At 36.4% G+C, this 22,212-nt stretch overlaps 1 protein-coding gene across 3 annotated transcripts in view; it reads right to left on the reverse strand.

Annotated features, from left to right (window-relative positions):
• CNTNAP2 (contactin associated protein 2) overlaps window positions 1–22,212 on the reverse strand; it is a 1,249,274-nt gene that overhangs the window by 538,913 nt on the left and 688,149 nt on the right. For all 3 annotated transcript variants that reach the window (XM_052795237.1, XM_052795244.1, XM_052795253.1), the window contains one exon: window positions 17,311–17,460. In XM_052795237.1, coding sequence (XP_052651197.1) covers window positions 17,311–17,460 — 150 coding nt within the window. The remainder of the gene's footprint in view (window positions 1–17,310; window positions 17,461–22,212) is intronic.

A 22,212-nucleotide genomic window follows, 5' to 3' on the forward strand; every position in this document is an offset into this window, starting at 1 on the left:
AACTGAAAACATCAGTGTTATCAACATTCTTCGCATACTGAACTCAAAACATAGCACTGTACCAGCTACTAGGAAGACAGATAACTCTATCCCAGCTGAAACCAGGACACTTAGTAATCTACAGAATATGTATTCTAGGGAATATGTGCTCCTAAGACATGGAGAGGAAAATAAAGTTTAAAAGCAGCAACATTCTGGATTAAGGCTTAAGCACAGCACAGACTGTTTAGTTCCTCCTTCTTTGCCAACCCCAAAATACCAACCTAATATATTTTCTTAGACTCACCTCTGGGAATTGTCATCCTTACATTTGACCTTTTGTTGGCATACGCATTCCTTTTTGCCAGATCACTGTGTACTCCTGGGAGGGACATATGGGACAGAGAAACTGGCTATATTTTAAACTAAGGAAAACAAAGGAATTGGAAATAGGAAATCTATATTTGTTAAGACTACCCCTCAACAACAGACTGCTTTCTGCGTGGAACGCACTCTTCCTATGTGCAAAATCTCTAGCTCTCTTCTTATTCTAATTGGTCAGGCTGTATCTGCCTTAAAGTTAAAGGACTTCTGTGGCATGTGATGGTACAGCACAGAAATTATTTCTGAAGTAATCATCAGAACTGTCTAGAATTTACTAGGGAAATAGCCCCTACTGTAGGTGTAATTCAGCCATTAAATACTGTAATTAGCCATTCTATGATTCATCAGTGTCAGTGCATTTGTTTTGAAGTACAATAAAAATAGACACAGGGAGAAACAACTCCATTAAATTTCTAATCAATACCTATGTTTTCCAATACAGTTTCCCACAAGATTTATCACTACAGTGAAGTTAGTAAAAACTCTGCTAGTGCCAAAGTGCTCTGCTGTAGTTAAATCTTTTAGGGATCTTTCCTAAGTGGAGCTATAGCACATTTTTCTCAGGAGGAGTAAAAAAATCAACCTGGATTGAAAAGTATTTCTACACAAAGAAAGAGAAAGAAGGACATGGAGTAAAATGAAACAAAAAATACATATTAAAGGAAACAACAGGAGAAAAAAGAAACCAAAACCAAGAGAGATGAAAGAAGTTAATTTAGGAAGTTTGGTGGTAAGACTGTGTTTGCAGTGGCTTGTTACACTTCCTCATCTACCTCTTTTCTTTTGTTTTTTTCTGTCTCACAGGCTGATTGTCCTGCAGTCTTTTCTGATTGTCATGAACAATGTGCAAACTTTTAATTCTGGGTCATCATTAGCATCAGTCCTTCCAACTCATACACCAAAGTGCAATTTAAAAATTCAGTGAGGAGGTGTGCACATGGGGTATGCTTACCTGAAAGTGAAGATTTTTGCCTTCATCCAAAAAGAAAATAATTGTTCAGTAATATATTTTACATTTTAAACTTAATTTGTATTGACATATGACACCTTCCTTGAAATTGCTGTCTTCGTGATTATAAGTACAAACATCCTGTCCATTTTAAAAGAAAAAGATGCTGGCAGTTCAGTGTGGATCTAAATTTTAGTGCCAGCAGTAATATGCTATCAGTATGTACCCAACCAACGCCTGGGAACTTTATGTTTTCACTTAGCTTTCTTAGAGATGAGAACACGTGATAAACCTATCAGAGCTACCATCCCTCAACCTCGCCTGGCAGCCTGGGTGATAGAGCCTGCTTTACATTCGGACAGAAGACAAATCAGAGTGCACTGTGCTCAGGCTTCATGCTCTCTTCTTGCAATAGACATCATTCATCTCTTCACCTTGATTGAGAGATAGTGGGCAGTGTGCTGGGAAAGAGGAGAGGAGGATGGAGTCAAAAGTCAGGGGGAAGGAAGAAAACTAAGAGGGAGAACAGTAGAAAGAATGCTGCCAAAGGAATTCAGGGCCTCATAACCAACTCTAAGTAAAAAGCATGATAACACATAGAGATAGAATTCAAGGTAAAGGCACATTCTCAAAAATGCATTTCAGTTATTCAAGAAATGAATGTGTTTCTAGAATCAGATTTACCCAGAGAATGAAGGGGAAGAAATTACAAGATGAAGGTATATAAGCATACATTATCCAGCACACATTGTCCAGACTTAGATTTAAGTGGGAACAAGATGTTTGAATTGCTTGAAAAACGAGTCCTTCCACTGACAAATGAATAAGGGCATGGCACCATAGCCAGCTGTCTATAATATCATCTGAATAATAATGACTTAAACAACAACAAAAAAACATCCAAAAGAAATTAAGATTGATTACATTTGTACTCTTAAAAACTGCAAGACATTTTTTGTTAGTTTTAAGTCAAAAGGCATTGAGGAGCAAGAACTCTATAAAGGAACTGCCTCAATGACAAATCCGCAAGATGTGTTGGTTGTGGGACACTGTTACTGTTTTAGTGCCCCTCAACTGGCTTTTGGTTCTACACCTCCTGTAGAAAGGCAGTAGAGACAGCAGCATGGCCATGAAGTCAGAAAGCAAAGTCCTGAAGGTACCCTGGCCATTAGTTGTGATTTCACTGGAAATTATGAACAACTGGCTACTTACAGCTTTAGATTATCTTGTCTACACCCAAAAATGACTTGGCTACACTCTCCTCTGTCCATCTATATTTCACATGTGCACAAAGCAATGGTACTACCATCTGCAGAGTTCAACACCCTTCATATACAAGTTATTTTGCATCAGTTTTCCTTCAGCTTCCAAAACTGCTTAAGAATCAGAATATTTTTTATCCTTTAGCTTTCAACTCCCACAAAAGTTAACTTATTTTTATAAAAAACGTATGCAAATACATAGTATGGAATAAAAGAATAAATACAATCTGACCCTCTAATCTCTCTTACAAAATGTATTGTCTTGGCATTAACATCATGTTAGAGGACACTGTGTGGTGTTTCCCCCCCCAGTCACACTGTTCCTGTAAACACAGAATTTGCTCATACTGATCAATGGACCTGGTAAAACAATACATAAAAAATAATCACTGATTTCCACAGCATTTATTCTGTTTTGTAATCTATGTAGTGTTCTGATCACAGAGCTAATGACTTTTCAGTAATGCTCTAAGCAGCTTAATTAAAGAAATTTCTATTCTACTGCAAGAGTGAACATTTTAAGATCGTGAGTTTTCATATAAATCAAAGTGATCTTTTAAGTATGACATGCTGCTTTTCTTCCCCTAAATATTACTTCATCATCTATCTCCAGCACTCATATTTTGGTAATGATTCTATGAAATTTGGCAGCAGCAGTACATCACAAAGCCTAGCTGTGAAACAATGGTGCATCCCTTCACCACCTCTAAGGTTAAATCTGATTCATTACTGATATACACAACACAGCGTATTTGGAGTCCTTCATGCCAGTTACTACCACCTATCAATTTGCAAATAAGATTTTGAGATATGCAAATATGTAACTCCATGACACAAAAACCCTTAGAAGAAATACAAGTTCTGTTTTTCTTAAAGTATGCCTGTCTTTATAGGTTGTGAAATAATGAGCCTGAAATACTGAAGTATATTCCTTTTCATCCCTTTCTATACAACTGCTATTTAGGAGACAGAAGAAACTCTCAGGAAATTATAAAATAGCTATTATTTTATTATTCTTGAATTAAAAATTAGCCTTCCCTCAGTTTAAAAAAAAGCATTGTCCTTGTCTGTTAGCAAAACAAAAAGTCATTCTATTTTATGTTTACCTAAAATTATTTCATTCTTGAACACAGTACCATTTTTATATTATTAGGTATTTTATTAATACAAATCTCTTTCTATAATCTCTGTAAATTAACTGCTTGTCAAAAATATATTCATAAGCAGGAAGGTTCAGTCGTATTACTCTTTCAACAGTATTCATTTCAGTGCATCTTCAAAGCATATTCCTGGATGTGTCATCTTCATTCTTCGTGCATAAGACGATTAATTTGTAATAGCACTAGTATCAATAACAATAACTGAAAATTTGATTTGCATTGTGTCATTCTCTTATAAATCTAAACTGACTCACAAATACCCGTTAAAGAAGTCTTGCAATAAGTCTCTCAGATTGTAATTTATTAAAGTGGAGCCCTAAGTAATTTATCAGAAGATACATATGCCACGAGTATTTTCCTTGGGGAAAAAAAGTCCGCAAATTGTTCATAAAGGAGATTATAAAATTATTGAACTTATTTATTATAGGAAATTATTTCTGAATTTCATCAGTGAGTAAATAAGTCATTTGTTTTCAATTTACAAACTGAAATTGTATTAGCAGTTAAAAGTTCATTCTGGTTTAGTTTTGTCAATAAGTCACACAGTATTGTCCCTATTATCTGATTGGGTCGTTTATCTAACATATCACAAACTGAAAATCACATGATGGTATTTTTATACCACATATATATGTATATACAATTTGCAATTCATGATGTCTGGAAAGCATATAAGCCTTCCAAAATGGGGACAAATGATTTTAAATGCCTTTATTCATCTAACAAACACAACTAGTATTTCAAACAGCATATTTGTTCATAAAACTCTTCCTTTTTTCACATAGTATTGCTTTTAGAACAGCCTAAATTTCAAAACTGACAAATGAACATAAAACACTTTCAGTAAATATGCAGTCATTGGGGCTTAAAATGAGCTTTTTATAATTATTTCTAATAATGAAAAACTAGGACTTGAATATTCAAGGAAAATTCATACAAAAGTATTGCAAATAGTCAAATGTAAAGTTGTCCGTAGCTATTTTTAATTAGTCACCCCCAAATTAGTATTTTAATCTCATGTTATAGGTAGCTGAATGAACAGCAAATATTAAATGGCTTGCTAAGAGTCACATACAGACACACTGGAATGTGTTGAACCCTCTCCAAATCACTAGCTTTATTTCTCCCAGGGTAGACTTTTATGAGGAAAAAAGGGAAATCCACTTTTATCTTGCAATCTTTAATTTAGGCTAGAAAACAAGTTATTGAAAAAGTCAAATACACACTTATTATCAACCAAGATAAAAATGACAATTAGTCACCAGAGATAATAAATACAAAACGATTCCACTATGTTAAAGAAGACTTTTTAGGAAATTTTGATTTCAGTGATAAAATATAATAATTTAAAAAAGATAAATAGTGCTTCATTATAACATAATACATTATAGAATAGCAGGGTGCATTAAATGAAGAACAAAAGCTTTGACTGAAGCATAAAACCAAAATACCATCATAAAGTTCATGCAGATTAAAACATTCACCTCAGGTTGTTAAATGGTGGGCCTGACAATATGAGGCGGAAAAAGGGAATGGGATACACTAATGTATTTTTTAAAAGACATTTTTATACATTTGTACTAGTGATTATTTTGTTCAATAAACATTTTTATTGTAAGCCCTACACATATAATAATCTAATTTCTAATTAATTTTATTGTAAATGATCCATGCACTTCATAGATTTTTTTTTTTTAATTCCTCTTTTACTTTCATTACGAGCAAACTATTTTTTAAACAGTCTTGGGCTTATGATACAGGCAAAATACAGCTATTTATTTCACTAAACAAGGACATCTCACATGTAGTTTGCAAGCTTCTGAGATGTTGAAAGTTAATGAAACTGCAGATCAATAGGATTAGAAAGGTGAGTCACAGTCATTGTGATCTGTAGAGCAGTAAACTCTAACGCTGTTTCTGAAACTGCTAATAATGAGATTCTTCCTGCCCTTGCATCTTCTGAAAGTAGCAAAGCAGAAAATGGAGTGAGCTGTGTAAATGAGACTAGTTTCGGAGCACTTTCATGAAAAATGTTGGCTAAGGAAAAATGTTCTGTAGGTCACACTCCAAACTTTAAAAGATGTTGGATAGAAACAAATTTCCTTAAGATCACCCTGAGTGTTGGTATCACCCTGTTGAAAAGATTAATTTTTTTCAGCACAGTACAATCTGGGTTAGCACTGAAAGCCTTACACATTTGCTCTTGGTTAGGGAAACAAATGTAAAGGGTAAAATGTAAAGACTAGGACAGTTGCCTAGCTGTAATGATGTACTAAGAATAAATACATTTATTAGCCAAAGTCTTTCTTAAATACATCTGCGTAAAGGACACAGTGGAGTCCACAGTAACTGCAAGTACAATTCTAATAGCAATATTATAATGCACCCAACACTTTCAAAAGATATTCAAATCATGGGAAATTTCTTCCACGCAATTAATGAAAATTTTACTGCAGAATTGCCATGGACATCCTTTGTTGCAGTACTTTTCTATCCTCCTAATCAAATGTGATTTTTGAAAATCTGTCTTTATCAATTTTAAATTACAAAGTCATTTCAATGCCAGAGTATTTATTATACAAAGTATGTATGCAAACCAAGTCAATTTTGGGGGGTACAGGTGTCAGCTACGGTGCCTGAACATAATTCTGAAAGGCTTCAATGGAAAGCTAAAAAGACCTTGCATAAGGGATAATCTAATTCTAATGTAAGTACTTGCTTATTACAGGTCCAAGCAGGGAACAGAGACAGCAACAAAAAGCTTCAAATTTCACATGTCTGTATGACATTCAGGAATTGTTTCTACAGGTAGATTGCACCAGCTATGGAGTTTGCATCTTTGAGCATCAAGATGTTGAAGCACTAGGAAAAAGAGTTTAGGCTGCTTTATAAAATTAAACTAGTTCTATTGAACACATTTTTAATATGCATGCATGTATGCACAAAAGGTGGTGTCATTTGGTAGACCCATCCCAGTGGTTTATGACACATTTCAAAAGCAGAAACATGAACCACTATTATTATGCAGCAAAATATAGCCATTGATCCAAATGAGAATTCCATTTACCAAATGATAGGTGGATATGATGCCGTGGTATTTTTATATTTCTGGGAAATAGCATGATGTGTGATAACAATCTTGTTGCTAATATTTGTAGCATTCCTGAAAAGATCACTCAATGCATTTATAAAGACCTGTCCTATTTGACTTTTGTTGAGATCGTAAGTATAATAAAATCTGTTTAAAAATGAAACAGGAATATAAGACTGACAAGAAGAGCCCTACCATTCTCAAAAAGATTTAAGATTCGTTTATTATTCCAGTTGTATAATTCCTCAGTGACCTTTCTTCAACATGCATCAAGGTATGCAGCATTCCATCTCTTTGTGCTATCTCAAGCTTTTTCATCATGTATCTACAGAATAACTGTGAGTCACTAACAGCATGAGCACTGTTTACTGACACCATGATCTTTAAGACATTCAAATAATAAAAGGCAGTAAACTTTCCCTCCCACTCATGTTTTCTCTTCTCTTTTAGCTAAGTTCTTAATAAAAGGCAATATTGAAAAACCAATCAAGCAAAATGCAACAAGGAAAAGCTCTTATCAAGTCTATGGAGAACATGAATTGCAAAGACAGTAAGTATAAATGAGAGTTTCAAAAAAAGTAAGAGGGTTGGACTTTGGGCAACCTGTTACTATGAATGAAAATCATCAGAACATGGGATCTGAACGTCTCTTTTCAAAATTCCATACAGTTTGGTTATGATGTCAGTGAAACCACAAAAGGCCTAATTAATTAAAAAAATAATTTGTTCTAAAGCTCCATAGAAAGCTTCCAACTTACAGAATCAAATACAAGAATCGGTTTTCAAAAAATTAACATCAATCTGTTGGAAGAAAAAGATGATTAAAAAAATGACAAGCGAGTACGGAAAGTGTTTTGGGAAGTCTGGTTAGTAAGAATGATTAAATAAGTGTAAGAAGCAGATGAAGCATTTCCAAGCATCATTAAAGCTTGCTTCTTTTTGAGGCGTCATCTACTTGGAAAAAGATTCACAAGGAAATATCCTTAGTGCCATCTAGAGAGTACTTTTGTCATTATAGATAAAAGCAAGATACTTCCTACACAAACACACGAAATTCATACACACTGCTATTCTACACTACTATTTGGCTTGTTCTTACTGATAAATAAAAGTTTGTTTACTGAAGGATTTTCAGTCATTGTGTATTACTAGTCAGTGTCTAATCTCACTTGGATTTGTTGGACAAGATCAAATGATAAGCATGCAGGTATCAGTGCAGAAGGAGAAAGTCTGTAAAATCTCTTCTCAGGATCATTCAAGTTACGCATACACTTGGTATCATGGGTGATGAACTCAAAGAGGCTCAGAGTATCTTTTATTGCCATTGTTGCCATGGCAACAGACCTTTCATCCAGTTATATATTCTCCAATATAACCTGACAGTGACCACCATCCCTCAAAAGTGTCCTACTTCTTCATTCATAAACACAGGATTTTTTTAACAGCTCTACAGTCAGTATTTATGCTAATTGTACAATCTCAGATAAATTGCCCTGCCTTAGGAAAAAAAATAAAATAAAAAAAAAAAAAGGATTGTGGCCATCCAGTGAATAAGCCGACTGACTGTCTTTGACACGACTTAGTAACCCAAAATGGTCTAGAAGTTTGCTCGTTAACTATCAGTTCCCTCCTAAAGAGATCATCAATATTAAATATACAGCACTGCATTACCAAAACCTTGTCCACCCCAAATTAAACTTAACGTAGGCATACTTTGACACTGACAAGGTAATTTAATGTCCTGAAACTGGGCAATAAGCCAGTTGCCATCAGCAGTCCACACTGGAGATTCGAGCATCTCCAACTTGTTACTTCCCACTGCAAAGGATTATACAGGTAAGATCAGTGCTTTGCTGATAAAAGAAAAACAAGGCTTTAAACATTCAGTTTCAGCTTCACAGTTCAGTTTTGCCAATTTATGCAGATAAATCAGCTCTAAGCCACTGACTGTGAGATTCAATAAAGTTCTTTGGAAAGACATAAGCCCTTAAAACCTACTTCATGATTTACAAAAGCATCACTCATAAGTGTTCCTGTTAGAGCCCTAGACTGCCACTTCTATATGATGGGATTTATTGTCTTCAGTGAAAGGTGATAATAACAAACTGTGACTGTATGCACACAAAGATTTAATTGACAGCCTGCCCTAGACACAAAGGGCTACCTGCAGTTTGCTTATACAGTAGAAGCAGCAGACTAATTATAAATTTAATTGGAGCACCAGTCAGGTTTCATACATAAGCCAGTATTTACAATGATCACTGAGAACCATTCTCAGCTCGGACCTTATGAGTCAGACAGTCCTCTTATCTGAATAACTGTATTTTTGCTCTATCTCCCACTTCACAAACACCATATTTTGCTGAGTTCTGGAACATATCCTGATTTTTTTTTCCTCCAGTTATGCATTTATGACTCATTAAACCAGATTTCCAAAGTTATTCATGTTTACAGTTATATAGATAGGTAGATTTTCTGAAACATGCAAGTCAGTTGTCTGACTACCACCACAATCAATGGCAGGTAGGCATCTTCTAGCTTAGTGTTGTTTACAATATTAATAGGTGCTCATTTACATACTTAAAACCTTGAAATGCAATTGAAAATTTGTCTCACGTTCAGAATGGGTGGGAGGAAAAGGGGAGGCTGAGGTAGGTTCTATCATTTTAAAGACAAAAATCACAGATAGTTTAACACTTATGGAAAATCCACTGAGAAGCACCAGTAACTCACTCCCCCAAACAAGAAAAGCCTCTGAAAACAATATAGCCTATTGATGGCACCAAGAATTTACCTTTTTTTTTTCTTTTTTTTTTTCTGTGGGGGTGTTGAATTGTGGCTATGGACAATAAGCACATTCATACACCTAGAAGCAGAGCCAATATATCCTTGAAAAACAGGTTAAGATGCTAGAAGGGCTATTCAAGTATTAATTAGCATTCTTCACTATTTAGGACTATGATTATTTTCACACACAGGGAAAGTATATGTGTTGATTTTTCACAATACAATTCAACACACTCACACAGACATATTTGTGAGTCCTAATGCCATCAATAGACTTATTTTCAGTGTTATAAAACCGCACAGCCCTAATTAGTACTGTCTAGTGATTAGTACTGGTTCCTCCCAACATTCACTGCATGTTGAAATACCTAGCCTTCCCCTCCTGTAGGTAGTTTTTTCAGCTACTGGTGCCAAAGACCTTGTAGCTTGACCTACTAAAGCATCAGCAAGGAGGACATACAGGATATACGTATAATTCTCACTTCTGAGTATGTCTCCAATAGCTCTCGTCTGTGTCTTCACCAGACACTTCCTTCTCCAAACGTTTCTCTTTCAGAAAAAATGTTACTAATTTTTACAAGCCCTTTTCCCTTCCCTTCAAAGTCAAGAGCTATGCCATGTAGGGAACTTCCTTGATTTTTAATTGAATCTTCTGTAATATTCAGAGACTTGATACAAAGTGCTTCTGACTGAGACTCAGGCAACAATATCACTACTGTATTTAGTGAAAAAGGAAATAAATCATATACACACAGAACAACAGAGACAATAGAGTTCCATTAGGTCAGTTTACTCCTTCCCATGTCCACGCAGATCTACTCTCTATGGTACATGTTCTTCCTCATTTTTTTGTTCTTTCTTGGTTTTAAATGTCAATGAGAGAAAAGAAAATGTATTGAAAAATTTGTCTTATCTGCTGCACACAGAAATTTGCTTTAGTACTTGCAAGAAAATAAAGCAAAAGAGATTCAGCTCCTTCACTTTATTTTTTTGAGAAACTTCCAGATATATACTCTGTGGCTAACATCTTCAGCTTAGCAAGAGATTTATGTTGTATAACAAGGAGAGCACATCTCAAAACTTCATTCATTCATTTTTCAGTGGGCAGACATTTCTCATCTTTAATAGGCCTTTGCTCAAAAGCTGAAGTTATTCCAGCAAGACTCATGCTCCCATATATCCATTCCTAAACTCACATTATCATACATTTGATCTTTTATTTGCTTGCACAAAGTTTCAGCTTTTTGCCTGCACCTGTTTTATTTCAGGAGATCAATCTATCTCCAGCATTTCTGCTTGTACTGTTGTATACAACGTGTTGGTGGATTGGCATATTATAACATCACTAACAATACTTCTGACATTACTGAAAATTAATCACAGAATGTCATCATTATTTTACCTGGTCTCATTTGTCTAACATTCAAATTATCTGAATGAAATAAACAAAACTTTAAACATGATGAAAAACGCATAAAACTCACAGAGTTAATGGGCAATGTTTATTGACTCGCTTCAGTTCTGTCAGTTGTGTAAAAGGAGTGTGAATTCAGCTGTGTTTCATTGTTCATAGTGGAAGAGAGCAGATGAGATAATAAAGAATTTGAATCGTGTATTAGATAGCAGAGAGAGGTTTAGATGCCTATAATTGTCTGCTGCTTTTTTTTTTTTTTTTAACTTACTACAAAACTACTTCCTTGCTTTGCACAGGCTTATACATTCTGCACACCTGCATTCATCCCTCATCTATTGACTTATAAACATTCTGGATTTATCAATCCAAAGCATGAGGGTTATTAAAAAATACAGCCCATTCCAATTCTTTTATTTCCATTTCTTGTGTTTATCATTATTTTGTAGGACTGACCTGGGAGGACTCCTGATGATAAAAGCTGAAGACGCACAAAATCACATTATACTCTGAGTTATTTTGAATTTGCTTTGTGTTCTCATGGATTTGTATTTGAGCTTACAGTAGAGCTATGATCATGAGGAGAAAGATTTCAAATCACACTGATAGCACCCTTTCCACAAGAAATGCAAATTTGACCACCCTGTCTCATGGTCGTACATGCAAAAGACAGAAGTGGCCACCAAAACTAAAGCCCTGACATATTAATAATCCGATCAATGTGCAGAAATGCAAATACAACCCAACATCACTGTTACTTATCAAGATGTGAGAAGCTGCAGGCTTGAGAGAATGATGTCAGCAGGGACTTTAGTTTCCTTTATTAGGTAACAAATAACCTGAGTTGCCATTGGTTGGGTCTCATTCGTTTGTCACGTAACATCCAATAACTCAGCCTTGGTTTTGCTGAACACATTTGAATCTGAGCTACAAAAAATCCCATGCTCCCTTTCTATCTGATAATACTTGCCATTATGATAGTCTGAGTGCTTTTGAAATCCCAGTGATGCTACCTAGGAAGTCTGACCATAACAGCTGTTAATAACCAATTCACAAAATAATAATAATGGATAACTTGAAAAAAATGTAGGCACACCACCCAAAGGCTTTGGTTATAAATGACAGGTTAAGAAGGGAAGATGCACACACAGAAGAGCACAGCACATGTGAAACAAAGGAAGGTATTTTTTTCTCTTTCGCTTGAATTCCCTCCTCCCTCCTCCTTCCACCACCTCTAATTCTATGGGATTTTAGACCAACATAATTCTCAGAAACAAATGAATTCTACTCCAGGAAACAAGATTCCATACAGAGTGCGTTTTGTACAGTCATACAGAAAGGAAGGACTTTCTATATGCCATAGACTGGTGTCCCATAGGAAACTTACTGCATAGTCCATTCATCTTTGCTTGTCAGAAAAAGCAGCACACAGTGGATTGACAGATGCTCACTGCGTACCTTTGTTCTCAATGAAGATTTATCACTCATACTAAAAATTCTCCCATCCTTAAGCCAGTGAAAAGGAGAGGGAAAGTAGACACAATTAGAAAGAAATGCTGTAAAATAGAAACAAGTCAAAATCACATCTCTAATCAAGTATTTCCTCTGGGCACTACGCAGCTATTAGGTGGTTTGGTGCAAGCTTAAGACGTCTCACAAAAGCCCCTTATCTCCAACAGTGCAGATGAGGTTAATGGACTCATTTTCACTCTGTGATTCGCTTTCTCTGTTCTGCTTTTTTGTTTTATGCAGATAATTGGAAACAACAAAGAAACATCATTCTCTAGAGCTTAGTAGGGAAAGGAAGTTCACTTCTTTCCAAAAACCAAAATTTGAGACAAGAAAGAGAAGGAAAATAAAACCAGTGGGGAGAGAAGAATAGTTATACAGAAGGGTAATAGACAATTAGACCCCATCTTCTCACGTAGACTAGCACACATTCACTCAATCTACAGAAATGCCTGATCTTTAGCACAACTTCTGTTAACTCTCAGGCTTGACTAAAACATCATTGCTCTCTGTCCCTTGGGAGGATCCTAGTAGTGCTGGGAGACAGCACAGGAGAGGCACAAGAGAAGAAAAAAAACCACTTTAACAGTACTGAACATGATTTATTCTCTGACAGAGAAATAAGGAATCATCTTATGATTTATGATTTACTTATGACTTTTCAAAACTAGAAAAGTTAGTTTTATGGGCAGAAGTAAAAAAAATTCTGATTTCAACATCTTTATTCAATTCTGCTGTACATGTTGTAAAAATCTGGTTTTGGTGGTCAATGACAAGCATTTCTATTCAAATGAACGAATAAACTAAGCAATAGCCAGAGCACATTTACAAACTAGTTTTGAGGGAAACTGGGAAAGTGTCAATCAGGTCTGACTTCTCTCAAAGGCCAACTTTCTCAAAATGGTAGCTGGAGGCTGCTACTAGACAGGGAGGTTGACTAACCAGGCCCAGTATACTACTCGGTGTCCAAACAAGCTATTCTTTTGTTAACACAGTGTTCAACTGGCCCTTACTGTACCCATTTGCACACACAGAGGGAGGGAGCACTCTGACTCACAGGCTTCTTTCTGCCTGTGTCAAAATTTCTAATGCCAGGAGTAAATGCACAACTGTCCTGTGTCTCTGCATTTCCCCCTATTATTTATGTAGTTATACTGGACTGAGTCATAATCCAGTTCTAATCAAAATACTGTGAGTAAAATTAAGGACTTTTCCAGACATCACTGCGAACCTATCTGTGTAAAAGGCAGCTTAGTATTTCTGATTTATCTGGAATGTCTTATCATTACATTTGGCATAGTACTGTTCTCCTTGTCCACTCAATCTTTAATCCATTCCCAATTTTGATAGACTGTCTATTTTATTATGAAACTAATATTATGGGATATTGCCAGTGCAAAGTTATGACAACAATATATGAAAACGATCATTGTTCTGAAAAATTGACACTGTCTCAAAAATTCACATTCAAGTATGTGGTACTTCTTTTACGGTAAAAGCTGTAGTTATGATCACAGAAAAGGTCTATCTGTAGTGTCTGCCTTACCACTTTGAGGCAGTACGTATTTTATTGTAATTACTTTTCTCTTTAAATTCTCCAATATATTTTTGAGAAAATACTGTACTACAGTGCTGAAATGCAACCTTTAAATCTTTTCTTCAGCAAAACCAACACCATTACCTATAGTATATACTTGCTATATTGACACCAGGAGACCAGAATATAAAGAGATGCACTTATTTTGAAATGAGGGAAAGTTTGTAGAACAAAACATTTGCATACATGTGGTATCTCTTTCAAAGATGAAATAGGAAAGTTTAAATCAGACAAGTATACATGTTTGGAGCCTTCTAGAAATTCTGTACGAGCTCTCTGAACACAAATTCAATGGACCGAGCTTTCTCAGTATTTTTTAAGATCAAGAAATATAGCAGTGGGATGGGATGAATATCATAATACTCCTATCTTTAAAACTCATAATTTAAAACTTCTGCATCTGTGATATATGTTTGAATTTTAGTAACAAAGGTTTAATAGTCAAAATACCTGTAACTATTGTATTCAGATCTCTAGCAAAGAAATCTACTGGATTCCTTTTCACATTGAAAATTTATCATCGCCAAAGAAATGATAATTCTTTCTGCTAGCCATCTAGCGGTTCACAAAAAGCCAAACATACTATCCTCTGAATTCAAGAGGCAGTTGTCCTTTTCCCAACCAATTATGCATATTTGCAGAAAAAAAGTATTTGACACTTTCTTATCTGAACTTACTCCTAATCAAAATAATGAAAACATCTTTGATGACAATTAAAAGTGGTGCAAATGTTTGAAGTTCCCCACTATTCTCACCTCTACATCCTCTTCTTGCAAATATTACTTATTAACAGCCATAATTCAGAGTGCTTATAAATTAAAGTAAGGAGGAACACATACATGTAAGGGAATAGAACAAAAATACCTTTGCCTCGTAAGATACAGACAGTGAATATAAAGATCAGGTTTCTAATACGCATGCAAAAGACTGGCTTTAGGTTGCAAGTAATCTCTAACTAACAGATATATATAGCAAAATAACTAACATATATATAGCAATATTCATGTGGGAGCATACTAAAATAAATGGGTTCCTCAGATCCAAGTCAGAAATAAAGCTTCCTCAGATTTACAGCTTGAGTTAAAATGCAAAAGTACAGTGTTGCAAATGCAGACTTCCTATTTTGAAATAAAACTGGACATGAAGGTTAGGACACCGCTATTCTTTTGATACACCTTTAGAAGACCTTTCAGATTATAAAAGGTAATAAGGAAAACCAAAAAACCCACAGCTTAGGCAAAGGGACCATGTATTTAGGTGAACAGATGTGTGACTGAAACTTTAGAGAATGCATGATTAACTTTCATATCCCACTAGAACAATATCTACATGCACACTTTTTTTATGGAAGGGTGCTGGAATTATAAAGTACTGGAAAACAATTAGAAGTCAAGCAGATTTCAGAATCCAACTGAAATGACAACAAAGCAACCTGTATTTTGACTGAGAAAGGGTATAAAAACTACCTGGAGAAACTAGACAAACTATCCCTCACAACCAAAGAGTCAGAGGTAAAAGACATTTCAGAAGAAATCAATCCCTCTCTCTCCAGAAATGCAATAATGGTCTGGGGATTTTACCTATGAAAATTAACAGAATTTAACACTGGATGTATTATGTATGGCATTGCATTTTCTCCTCTATGTGCTTAATAACTTCATTTAATGAGAATGTGTCAGACTGCTCTGACAAATTTAAGGTAGTATGTTTCAACAATAAAATAATTTTCAGCCTTTAGCATGTGGCAACTGGTTATGCTAGAACTCTTATTTGAGGCAATATGCTAAAAAAACTACTCAGGATATTAGCTGAATTAAGGATATTGGAAGACACATGTTGCAGCAACAGGAAGTTTAACTCTTGTGACAGATGAATTTTAGTTTTGTAGTATTTGTCTTAGATTGTGGTATCATCATTGCCACAATGTTTCCTGGAAGTGTGTGTCATCAGTATCTGCAGGATTAGAATCTATTTTTAATTAACTATATATTAGTTTTGTAACATTATTTAAACACTAATTTCCATATGTATTTTTAACGATTCCATTGATAGGAAATAATGAAATGAGAATAACCTTGAAAGGATTTTTTCCCTTTTTACTTAGGGTACTTCATATGCTACTAACTTTTTTATCACTTGGGTAATGTCACGCTTATTTGTAGTATCCCATTTATATTTTATTTTGATTAGCTATGCACCTTGTAAGTTTGAAAAAAAAATCAGTTTTCAACACTGATAAATTCTACTTTCAAAATTTGTGTTCTCTGCCTGAAGCTTTCATGTGCAATCTCACAGATGTTGGACACTTCAAAAGTACAGTTTATCACTCTTTCTTGATCATAGCATTTGAGCTCGCTGAGAATTCTGGTTGAACAAAGATTGCAGGTCATTGCTGAAATGGATGTTTTTAAAAAAAACCTGGCTAGCAGTATAAAAATAATATTTTCATTTGAGTTAAAAAACCCTTAATGACCTTCCCCTATAAGATAGTAGTGTATCAAAAATATTTTTGGCATGCTAAATAGGCTTTTTAATATAGAAATTTAAATATATACTTTAAAAATCCAAGAGTTTTGATGGCCTTTTTTGATCTTCATAAATGTTAACATAGGAGAGCAAGAGGAATAAAAATTCTAGCCACCATGTGCAAGAACTCTTTTTAGTATGTGGTCTGTCAACAGACAGAAATACTGAACAATCTAAGGCTTCAATTTATGAAAGCTTCTTAGTTACCCACAATCATGATAGCTTTTAAAAAAATCAGCAAAAGGTTAAGACCTGTCCTGAACAATGATATATTTTTGTCTTCAGGATTCCAATCTTGGAAAGATAAGTTTATGTCTCTTCTCAGTGCCATTTAATTAAACTACTAATGGAAGGTTCCCATCTCAGAGAATCATCTCTGAAATGTTCAGAGAACATCTGTGAAATCATGCCAAGTTAGGTTGACTCTTGTACAGAACTTCTCAGGGTTTCTTTCACAAGGATGAGGAGGTGTTAAAAGATTATTAAAAGTGAAATTAAGTTTAGTATTTTACTTTTTGATGAGCAGCACTTAGCCATTTTAGCCATATTAAGATCTGTATGAATGAATTGCATCCTGAGCTCCATTTCACCCATCATGTAGATTAACAGACAGCAGCACTTTAAGCAGATATTTGTTTGGGTATTTTTTTTTTACCTCCAAAGAAATACTTCTCTCCAGTCTTAACTTGTAGAGGGCTGTTTGTTCGAACAGCTGAAGCTTCATCGCCATCAATGGTGAGGACAGCAAAATTTTCCTTCGCTAGGAATCGGACTTCATGCCACTGCCCGTCATTGAGACCAGAGCCTATGAAGAACAGAAAACATTGGAACATTTTACTTAGTCCAATACATATTATCTTTAAGTGGTTTTAGTGTCTCTCTCCTAGGCTCATTATGTAAGGTTTAACAAAAGCTATTGCAGAAATGAAATAATTTTAGTGTAATAACAAGGCATTGTTATTAAAGTAACTATTACCAGAAAAATAACATTATATTATAAACACAAGTCTTGGAACTACCAAAGCGTCCATGCTGTCAGGAAAAATTGTATCTAATTACAAATGTTATCACTCACCTTTCCCATCAAAAAGCCATATTCTACGTTTTACTAATACAGAATATCTCTTAATTGTTTCTATGATCAGGTTCAAAAGGAAAAGATGCTAATTAATCCATTTAACTACAGTGAGTAACAGGTCCAAAGGGCACATTATGCTCACGATTGCTGCCTTTATCAAAAGCCTGATATTTCCAAGAGAAGGGAAGGAAAAAATAGGAGGGGGAAAGGCTCACATGGAAGGTGAGTTCATAGCTAATCCTGTCATTGGGATGTGGGGCTAGTCACAAAAGATGAAGACATTATCACTGAGGACTGCAAAACCAGCAAATGTCTGCCAAAATCTGCAATCTTAAGGGAGCACCATCCTCCCAATACTGACAGCAGTGAAGCAGATGGATCTGTTCATTCATTCAGACCTTTTAAAAAAACAGAATTTATATACTTCCGACACATCTCCAGCAGCTGGCAGGAAGCCAGTTCGCCTGGCATGTTAAGCTGCCATTAAAGAACAGCAAAAGAATACTAGTTTGTTCTGGTCATTACCGAGCAGGCAGGTTATGTTGGGTCAGCAAGTTAAGTAGCAAACACTGTAGTAAAAGTAAATTCCAAGTTATAGCACCTCTTACAAGTGATTTTCTCCACCTAGATAAAGGTGCTAAGTCACCTTAGCGAAATGTCATTTGCCTAAATAAACCACAATGCAATAAACTCTTTCTAAAATTAAGTGCGATGCACAGTTTCAGCCGAAGTATAATGCAAGAGAAACCTTCCAAATATTCAAAAGAATGTTATCTTCTATGAACAAGGAATAATACTCATGGCAAACAGATATACCTAGACATTTAATGAATAATTTTTTCCCACTGCTTCCACATGTCTAAGATACAAGATCAAGTCCTGAAATAACATGGAGTGTTATACCTTGGAATATTCACTAGTGTGAATAAAAGTGGCAGAAGCCTCTTAAAAAATGTATCTGTAAGAAATGTTTCTACCAAAACTTGTTCAATCTAGTGTAAGAAGAGAGGAAAGACCTAATGTGCTAAACATGAGAAAAGTCGTCTTTCTGTTTGTGAGCTCCTTTTAAATTTTCATTACATTTGACAAGGAAGAAACAGAAAAACATGTAATTATAACCCAGATAAAATTAATTTCTAGTGATAATAAACTCAGAATGGAAAAGAAGATATGCCTTCTTACAGGGTTCCAAACCAAAATTGTTACAGTGGGTGTTTCTACAGCTGAAGTTTACCAGAACATACTTAAAATCCCAATTTTCCAGCTCGAGATGACCTATCATTAAAAAAATCTATGTCAGTTTTTATCGAGGTATTCAGTGTTGCCTTAAACTGAGTAACAATTACAGGCTTCTGGACAAAATTAAAACTTGGCTATTAAAACACAATGGATGCAAACAGTGGCACGGGCAGTTCGTCAGTGAGTCCAGGGGGAGGTACATCTAAAGCACTCTCTGGAAAGGGGGATATTGCAGAAACCAAGAAACAACGGGACATTAGACAAGAAAGTGTCAGCCTACCTTGCACCACCGTTTGTATTATATCAAAAGATAAGCTTTTGCACCTTGACAAACTGCAACTAGAGAGAGGATGTCACACCTCCAGTGGGTTCCTCCAAACATGTCCACCTCCCATGACCATCTGAAACGTCACTGGTTTTCTCTTGCTCCTGGACCGAATTTGCAGGGGCGTCTGATGTATTTACATGGCGAATGTCTCTCTCTTAAAGCTTTCACAGTAGTAACTTCCAAGGCCACTGCTCTTCATGATTTGATACATTTTTTTGAGATCATTCACCAAACAGACAAAACCGTCTAGCCAATTTAAACAGAACTAGATATAAACATACACAGAAAACTACCTGGTGCAGGTGCCCAGATGCCGGCAGTGAGTCTGCTGCGTCTGCGGTCTCTGTGAGGAGAGGCCGGGCCGCCCCGGGCCGGACACGGCCGGCTCCCGCGGCCGGGCACAGCCGAGCCCCTCGGGGAAAGCGCAGCTGAAAAAGGGCAAAACGCTGCCCGGCGGTGAGGGGAAAAGGGCGAGAAACAGCCCTGCGAGCCCCGAGGGGAGAGCGGGAGGAGGGGGCTCCAGCCGCCCCCGGAGAGTCCCCTGGAGAGCCGCCGCCGGAGCAGGTGGACATCCATCTCCTGAGGGAGCTGCGGCCTGGGGAGAGGCCCCGCTGGGCCAGGGGAGCAGCCTGAGGAGGGAGGAGCAGCAGGGAGGAGCCGCTGTGTCCTGACCATCCTCCTGTGCTGCTCGGGAGTAGGAGGTAGAGGAGCTGGGAATGAGGAATTGCAGCTGAGCTTGCGCGAGGGAGGGGGAAAGGTGTTTTAATCATTGTCTTTGTTTCTCGCTACCTAAAGCTATTTTAATTGGCAATAAATTAAATTTAATTAATTTTCCGTAAGTCAAGTCTGTTTTGCTTGCAACTGTAATTGGTACGTGACGTCCCTGTCTTTGTCTTGCTCCACGAGCTTCTCAATCCTATATTCTCCCCTCGTCCTGTTGAGGAGGAGGAGTGAGAGGGTGGCTGGCTGGGGGTGTCTGTCAGCTGGCCAAGGTCAACCTGCTGCCACCGCTGATGGAGCTAAAGAGAGATGATTATGCCATGAAATTGGAAGTTCACTGTATTTCTTATAATAAGGTTTCGTTTGCCATGCTCACCTCTTGAAGATATTCCTTTATAAAAGAATGAACTGATGGCACTAATGAGAAGTGTTTTAAATTTAATATTGCAGGACATGAGAAATACCTCAGTTATTTGAATCTGTATTTTTTGACTGCATACTTTAGTCTGCTCTGTACACACCAAATAAATGAGTCTCACAATACCCATGTTGTTCTTGTATGACATATTTTAAATAACACTAGAACAGGGACTGGAACCATGTATGCAGGCTAAAGAGACAATCTAGACTATGTAGCTATTACTGCTGCATGCTTTATTCCCTGACTAATCTGTATCAGAGAGTTCAGCTTACTCTTTTAGGAAGAGTGAGATGTAAAAAAAGAGAAAAATTAACTCAGCTCAGCTTCTCCCTGAACAAATAGCCTAAATACTGGGGCAGGGGGAAGCAAGCCGTCATTTCCACCACAAACAGTTTTTGAATGAGAGTCCCTCCACATTTGGGGATGGTTTGGTTTTGGGGTTTTCTTTTTTTTGGCGGGGGTGGGGGGACAGGGACGGGACACTATTTGTCCAACTCAACATGGATTGCTCCTGGAAAGTGCCAAAATATTCTTTCTTTAGCACAGAAACAGGTGATGCTGTATACTGAATTAACAAGTGAAAATGGTGCCCAATATACTAGTCTAAGAAGTGCGCGGTTACTTCTACCCAGTATCTGTGGCATGCTCTCCTCGTATGCAATGAAAGGAAAACACCTCAAGCTCACTAGCACCAGACTGAAAAACTGAACATTGCAATGAGTCCAGGCAAGAAGCAGGGGAGGGAAGGTGGATCAGAGCATGAGGAGACCTGCAAGTTACCAGCAAAAACTAATTCCATGCATTCTGTCTGTGTGTGCAGCATTTAGCAAAATATACTAAGGGGACACATTGCTGTCTGTAAGCTGCTTGCTAGAGGCATGACTGGAGAAGCACTGGTATTTTGCCTGTATCAAAAATATTTGCCCCTGCAAGTTGGCATTGTTCTTGTCAGTTCCTGAAAGATGACACTTTATGAACTCTTCACTGTATTGACTACAAAATGATCACGAGTTAAGGCTGTCTTCTTAGCTACGTGTATTAACCATCCTTATGGAGCTTTACAGTATGACAGTAACATTCCAACTCTTCTGGCCCAAAGTTGCCACAAAAATCCAAGTGCAATTTTACATTTGCTTAGAAAACATTTTACAGATACATTTTTCCGTGGAGTTTACCTATGAATGCTAATGAGGATTGCTCACTAGCACCCAGCAAGTACTCACTACTGTCTTTACAGAATTGTGCTCCCCAGTGGTGCAACAAAGAGCACCTTTTATCTCTGCCACTCTTTTTATCTGGTTTTTATTTACATGTGTTTTAGAGCCAGTAGTGTCAACTTTCCTTTCTTAATGTGATAATGCTCTGTTCCAGGGACATAAATTGGTATTGAGATACATGGTATAGTCTCCCATAGGGGATAAGTTTGTACAGCTGCATGACCTATTTTTATTGTAATATTTTATTACATGCCTCATGTATATTGAAGAATTATTTCTGCTTGGACTTAAAAAAAGTCAAGCTTAACTGAGATCTTTCTGTAAACCAAGATTCAATATTAGGAGTAGAATATGGCTCTTTCCATTAAAAAAATTTTCGGCTGTAAAGTTTAGAATGTACAACATCCCAAACACACAACGATGATTTCTCATTGCAGTTTAATCTCTTTTATCTAAGCTGATATACATATTTATTTGCATTCTTTTTTTCTTCCTGTAACTTTCTGATACACAAGTTGAGAAAAAAAAAGAAACACATACTGCTGCCACCACAA

The sequence above is a fragment of the Harpia harpyja genome, chromosome 1 (assembly GCF_026419915.1).
Source record: "Harpia harpyja isolate bHarHar1 chromosome 1, bHarHar1 primary haplotype, whole genome shotgun sequence".
Lineage (NCBI taxonomy): Eukaryota > Metazoa > Chordata > Aves > Accipitriformes > Accipitridae > Harpia > Harpia harpyja.